General features: G+C 46.3%; 1 protein-coding gene across 3 annotated transcripts in view; it reads left to right on the top strand.

Moving 5' to 3' along the window:
- Positions 1-6: 6 nt before the first annotated feature.
- Positions 7-6,760, top strand: part of SIRT5 (sirtuin 5) — an 8,708-nt gene continuing 1,954 nt past the window's right edge. For 2 of the 3 annotated variants that reach the window (XM_008630903.2, XM_017730678.1), the window contains exons 1-6: positions 7-90; positions 333-471; positions 2,580-2,713; positions 4,182-4,407; positions 5,771-5,858; positions 6,247-6,300. In XM_008630903.2, the coding sequence (XP_008629125.1) occupies positions 357-471; positions 2,580-2,713; positions 4,182-4,407; positions 5,771-5,858; positions 6,247-6,300 (617 nt within the window). In that variant the 5' untranslated portion in view covers positions 7-90; positions 333-356. Of the gene's footprint in view, positions 91-332; positions 472-2,579; positions 2,714-4,181; positions 4,408-5,770; positions 5,859-6,246; positions 6,301-6,389; positions 6,554-6,642; positions 6,755-6,760 lie in introns of those variants that run through there. The other variant, XM_017730677.1, reaches the window with a different exon arrangement.

The following is a 6,760-nucleotide window of genomic DNA, read 5'->3' as shown; positions in this document are numbered from 1 at the left end:
GCTTGGTTTTGCCCCTTCTTCTTAAAATGCCGGCGGGCAGCCGGGTCCTGGGAGGTGCCTCGGGTTAGCAGCGCGATTCGGAAGCGTCGCGTAAGTTGAGTGTCGGACGAAATGGCTCGGTGCCTTTGGAGCAGGGCTGATTCTCCCCGGTTCTGAACAAAAGCGGTGATGCCGGGCCGAGGGTCTCGGGGTGGGGGTGATTCCCTGTTCTGCAGGTGCAGGAAGCCGTGGCGAACACCTGCACCTGGTTCTCTGAGGAGAGCCCCTCACAGGAAGCTGGCAGAAATACGCACCCTCGCTGGGCCGCTGATGTTTGGTTTATTTCTCCCCAGGTGAAACACTTCCGAGGGATCCTGATGTGTCTCTTTCAAGTTACCGCTAGAAGGTTGGTTTCCCAAGCGCATTGTGGACTTAAGGCCTCGTCTTCAAAGAAACAGAAGTTTTGCTTGGAAATGGCTCGTCCTAGTTCAAGTAAGACGTGTACTTGTTTGCTTTAGCACCCCGGACAGGTTTTTAAGGTGGATTTTAAGTGCTAGAAGGTTTCGTGTGCTAGATGAAATCCATGGCTTAAGTCAAAACATTTAAAACACTGTGGAGTTCCCTTTTTTGTCCCCCGGCTAGTAAAATTACCTTTCCATGTCTGTGTTCTGTATAGTTCCAAAAACACTTGCATAGTTGCAGTCAGCATGGCTGCAACAGAAACGTGTTTCTAATGTTTATAATTTATGCACAGAAGTATGCAATTGTTAATTGCATTTCCCTTTCATAATCCTAATGAGTAATAAAACTAATTCCTTGTTTCTTTGTACAAGAATGGGCCTCCAGCACTTGTAACAGCTCAGGAGCTGGGTAACCCCAGGAGCCCTGTTCAGACTAGCAGTTGTAGCTGTCCTCTTTCTGCTTGTTTGGGGGGGTATTTTGGTTTTGTTTTTTGATTTGAGAGTGTGTCTTAACTTGAAAACTGCACACGGGTACAACACCAACCCCCCAATAGTCGGGTAGCCGAGGCAAATTTGCTTTTTCTGCTGCCTTGAGCATCAGTGTTTGGCTGCTGCCAGAGACCAGGCTGGGAGGGCTTTGGGCCTGAGCTTTACACATTCAGGGCTTGTGAGGTTTGGTTTGCAACAGCAGGTGGGGTATCAGAATAGCAGCGTTCTCTGCCCAGTCCTGTGGCTCTGTGCTAGGTGCCTTGGGACTTCTCCACTGACTGTTTCTCCTTACAGGAATTTACCTGCCTTTGGGTGGGCTTTATTTGTGTGTGTGGGGGGGGTTGTTTTGCTTTTTATTTTAAAGACCACCTAGTAAATTGTGAGGATTAGGGTTGTGGTGAGCAGCTCAAAGTTCAGCTGGAAGCTGCTCACTAATGGGGTACTGTAGGAGTCTGTACTGAGGCCAGTATTGTTTAACACCTTCATTAATGATCTGGATGATGCACCAGAGCCTATCCTTGGCAAGTTTCCAGATAATACAAAGCCGGGAGGAGTGGTTGATACTCCAGAGGGTCCTGCCCCAGGGGAGAAATAGCCCCAGGCTCTAGGACAGGCTGGGGTGAGCAGCTGGGGATCCATCCGCTGGGCAGGAATGTCCCTGGGGATCCGCTGGGCACCAGGTTTACCTTAGGCCAGCGATGAGCCCTTGTAGCAATGAAGACTCCAGGGCATCTTCTCAATGCATAAAACCACCCCCTGGTGTTTGTCTGCTGTGAGGGTGGTCAGACAATGGATTGAGTTGTGCAGGAAGCTTATGGAGCCTCTATCCATGGAGACATCAAAACCCACCCCACAGGACATTGTCCAGGGCGGTCTGCTCTGGATGACCCTCCTAAATGGGAGGGGGGAGGTTTGAACAAGACAATCTCCAGAGGTCCCTTCTCACCTCAGCCATTTTGTGATTCTAACCTGTGTTACTTTAAAATTCATATCTGAGGTAAACCGCAAGAGATGTTTTTTTGTCTCTCTGCAGCTAACCTGTTCCTTTTTAATCTTGTTTTGACTCACATAAAAAGGCAAAGGAAATTTCCCATCTTTTTCCCAAACTACTTTACCATGCAGCGAAAAATGGAGGGAATAACACATTAAAAAATATAAAATACAGTTGCAAAACTAGAAAACGGGCAAAATGCCTCAAAAGAAAATATGTTTTCCCAAATTACCCTAATTTTGAAGGTGATACTTTGTGGAAAAAAACCCCAAAAACAACAACAAAACAAACATATATTTTTTCATCTCAGGATCTTACCTCACAATTATGAAGCAACCTGTTCCTGGGTGGTGGTGCCAACAGTTGTTATCGGGGTAGTATCTAGTGTGGGGTTTTAGTTAAATGCTCTGCCTTTCAAATATTGACTATAATCATGTTGAGCACAGGTTACCCTACTGAGCTTGCTCATACACATATTTTGAGGATCTCCAAGAATTGCCCTTTAAATTCCAACATAGAGAAGCTCAGGAACCAGTTGGTGTTCTGAAATTAAAGTCATGGGAGTTGTGTGTAGAAGCCGTTTCTGGATGTGTACATGTGGCCTCTTAGGTCACAGTGTGAGTGCCTGAACAGCTCCTTGTTCTCCTGCCCTGGCACAGACATGGCTGATTTCCGAGAGGTGTTTGCCAAAGCCAAGCACATCGCCATCATCACCGGAGCTGGGGTCAGTGCCGAGAGCGGCGTCCCCACCTTCAGAGGGGCTGGAGGCTTCTGGAGAAAGTGGCAAGCCCAGGTAGGTACTGGTGGCCTGTGCCTCTCTGTCCATCACTTAGGTGAGTGTGGAGGGTCAGGAACAGCTGGGGGAAGAGGGTGGAAGTTCTCCCATGGCAGTGCAGCAGGGACAAAGCTCTCTCCACAGCTGCCTCTGCAGCTCTTCCTCATCCACTTGGGGATCTGCTTCTGTCCTTCAGTTTATCAGTTGCTTGGGAAAAACAGCATTCTTGCAGGAAGCTCCGGGTCTTTCTACCATCCTTGTTTTCCTGCAGTTCAGCTGTTTGCTCATCTTTTGACACCGTCACTGTTTTCCTACCTTGTGGGGCCTTTCCTGTTTTAAACTCTTAAGAACCTTCTATCAAAATAACAAAGTAAGAACTGATGATAGAGGCTGGTTGTTTTCTTTTAATCTTGGTGTCTCATAACACCCTGTAAAAAGGCTTTAGGACTTGTTTTATTTGCAGGCAGGTTCTTTAACTCTCCCACAAGCTCTGTCTCTCTTGCTGGAATGATCTTGTGAGCACTGAGAGCCACTGGGGTGGGAGAGGAGGTGGGAGCAGACACTGGGAGTGCAGCTGAAATCACAAACAGTGTGAGCTGTACAGGGGCCTTGTGAGTCTCATTCTTGCTGGGGCTGCAGGTGTTCCAAGCAGCTGTTACGGTGTCAGTACCTGCTACCCCAAATTCTGCAATCACACCTGCTTGCTTTGTGGTTTCTAATTACAGCATTCCTGAAAGATTTGATGAAGTTAAAAAAGGGTCAGAGAGATGAGTTTTTTAGCTGGTTTGGATCTAAAGATGAGGTTTTTTTCTTTCAGTGCCCATCAATTCAAATAAAACGTGTGTGTATAAATGCCTGGTCCTGCTGCATCAGAAACTTGTATTCAGTGTTTCTGTGTCAGTAGAATTGTGCATTGAGGCACTGGACTGAGCCGCTCCTTGTTTTTGAGACAGATAAGGCAAAATCAGAGTTACTGTGAAAAGCGGCTTCAATTTTACCTGCACACCAAAGGCAAGACATTAGACTTTGGTTTTGACAGTGGGTGTAATTTGGCTTGTGTTACACTTAAGGCAGAACAGAAATTGCTAGCGAAGGAAATACATTCACTTGATGCTGAGTTTTATGGCTGCTGTGGAAAACAGAGTTATGGGTGCCAGAAAATTGTGTGTATTGGAATATCTCATCTTGCTTTGTGCTAAGTTCCTAATAGTTTGGCAGGGCAGCACAGAATATGGTTGGAGTGTAGAGTAAAGCCATGCACCATACTACTGCTGTAAGTTATTTCCTCTTTTGATCTGACATTTTGAGTTGTCACCCCTGTAAGGGCTGTGGAGCAATATTCTTATTAACTGCATCTGGTTATAAATAATCTGCTTTCGATAACTTTGTGATGCTGGCAGCAGTGTACATGGCAGAGATCCAGCAGGCTTCATCTGGGGAGGGGATTCTTCTTTTGTTGTAGGATGACCTGTTAAGTGTTTTGCAGGAGCTGGCTACTCCGGGGGCTTTTGCACGAAACCCTTCCCGTGTGTGGGAATTCTACCACTACCGGCGGGAAGTGATGCTGAGTAAACATCCCAATCCCGCACACATCGCCATTGCGGAGTGCGAGAAGCGTCTGAGCAAGCAAGGAAGGAGCGTGGTGGTCATCACGCAGAACATCGATGAGCTGCACAGGAAGGCAGGCACCAAGCATCTCTTAGAAATTCACGGTAAGAGCTGGCTCACCTCTCTGCCACAGGCCAGGAAACCCGGGGTGGGGAGTGGGAAGAAGGGAAAGCAGGATAAGTACAGAGAGAAAAGAACTTTGTCTTTAAAATTATAATAACTTGCATAAAGTTATTTACAGTAACACCCTGTTCTCTTTCAGAAGTTGTTTCATGTACTTTGTAGCCTCTCTTTATTCTTCATCTTTAGAATCACAGAATCTCATCTTCCTGTTTTTAATGGATTCTGACAGTACACAGGAACTGGTTCTCCCTTCTCACTTGCACAGTTTTCTGCAGATCCACTCGAATTCACGTGGCTGTGACACCTGGCTGATTTCACGTAGAAAAGGGGAAAAGAAACCCTAAGGACTTCATTGTGGTAGTGGTGGTGTCAGACTGCCACCAATAAAGGGTGTATTGGCAAGCCTGGCCTGACCCCTGGTGCTTCCCTCTGCCCCATTCTGTCCTGTCCCCACCTCTGCAGTCCTTGGCTACAGGAGGACAAAGGGACTGGAAACAATTGAAATTCCCTTACCTTTCTTTCCTGCACCCAGTGGCCCTCCCCCTCTCTTCCCTGTAGTCAGAGGCATTCCTCACTCCCACAAAGTGCCAGAGGAGAACAAGGCACCTGGGGGTCAGCGGGGCTTTTGGATCTGAGGAAATGTACTGGTGTGGAGAGAAAGAGGGTGGGGAAACTTTTCTCCATCCTCGGAGGTGCCCCACACATTTCTCCACTCCTCAGGCCCTGCCGCAGGGTGGAAGTCTCCCAGGACAAAGACCCTCAAGCACTGTGATGCTTTTTAACTCAAGTATCACTAAAGGTTTAAATGGCATTTCCCACTGCTACTTTTGTGATTTGGACACAGGAAAGCTGCACAAGCTGTTTTGCAGTTGTGGACCCAATGATGAAGCCTTGGCAACAGTTTAATTTTGGTTACCCGTATTCTGTGCAAAATGGACACAATTTTATACTGTTGGTAATATTGCACATCTTGACAGCATGTTAGTAATGCTACAGAACTCTTGGGAGTGGGGAGTTTTGCATGATACAAAATGGTGTTAACCAGCATATTTAATTTTTTTGTAAGAGGAAAAGCAATAAACAGAAATCATCTCCCTCAGTGATACTTTATGATTTTCCTCCAAGGTATATTACAGGACTGTGTATTACTCATGTCCTTAGGCAGAACAAGGTGACACTGTGGGACTGTCTTTGCTGTTACGTTCCTGTAGTGAGTTACCCACAAAGTGCAGCCTTCAAGGTCTGTCAATGAAGGCTGCCCAGGATAAACACAACCACTTGCCTGCACAGCCACACCTCAGAGCCATCGCCTCATCCCCAATGTTTCCTCTTTGTGTGTTCCAGGTAGTTTATTTAAAACTCGGTGCACCAGCTGTGGAAATGTAGCTGCCAATTACAAGAGCCCGATCTGCCCCGCGTTGGCTGGGAAGGGGTAATCCATCCTCTTTCTTTCACCACTAAAAAAAGGAAGTGGGCAGGGGGATGAACCAGGCATATGCAAACAGATTTTTAGGGATTTTTTTCCCTTTGCATTTCACCAGAGCTTTAGATAGTTGCATAAATAATTGTTGTGCCTTTGACAGTCTTGGACAGCTTATTACTGTCGCTCAGCTCCAGGATAATTCTGGACAAATTCCTGCCTGCCTTGTGTGTGGTATTTCAGGATTGTAGTAGGTGTTGAAGTTGGCTCAAGTTGCAGATTCCTTGATTGGAGGGTGTGCATTAGAGAATACTAACATTTTTAGAGAATGCTAAGTTTTTATTAATATATAAAGTGCATTTTGTAGAGCTGGATATGTATTTCCATTTTGTAACTTCAGAGCTCCAGATCCTGACACAGAAGACGCTGCAATTCCAGTTGAAGACCTTCCTCAGTACGTATGAACGACTTTGTTTGGACTGTTACCTCTTCATGCTTTGTGCATCTCGGAGCTTCATGTTACTGTTCATGTCATTTTGGAAGGACATTCCACAGGAGAGAAATGTGTGAGACTTTGCCCCGGAAAACTGAGTCTGAAGTTACAGGGACATCAGACAAGGAGTGTGTAGGAGAAGTTACCATGGTGCTAAAGGCATTGCACATTTGTGTACTTCAGCACCAAGATGAAACGTGCCTGAATTTGTGGGGTTTGTAGTAAGTGAAGTAGTAGGAGAATTGCAGCAAGAAAGTGAGTGAAAGTGAGTGCTGCAGCAGTAAATGTTTTGTTACTTTGCAGGTGCCACTCAGTGTTATTCTGGGGTACTGTGCTGGGGTCCATCAGGCACTGAAAGTTCACGGTGCTTTTTTACCCTGCCCGAAGCTTTGCCTTAGCTAGCTGCAGATGCAAAAAACCA

The sequence above is a fragment of the Corvus brachyrhynchos genome, unplaced genomic scaffold (genome assembly GCF_000691975.1).
Source record: "Corvus brachyrhynchos isolate BGI_N302 unplaced genomic scaffold, ASM69197v1 scaffold43, whole genome shotgun sequence".
Taxonomy (NCBI): domain Eukaryota; kingdom Metazoa; phylum Chordata; class Aves; order Passeriformes; family Corvidae; genus Corvus; species Corvus brachyrhynchos.
This window is presented reverse-complemented; position numbering and strand designations above follow the sequence as displayed.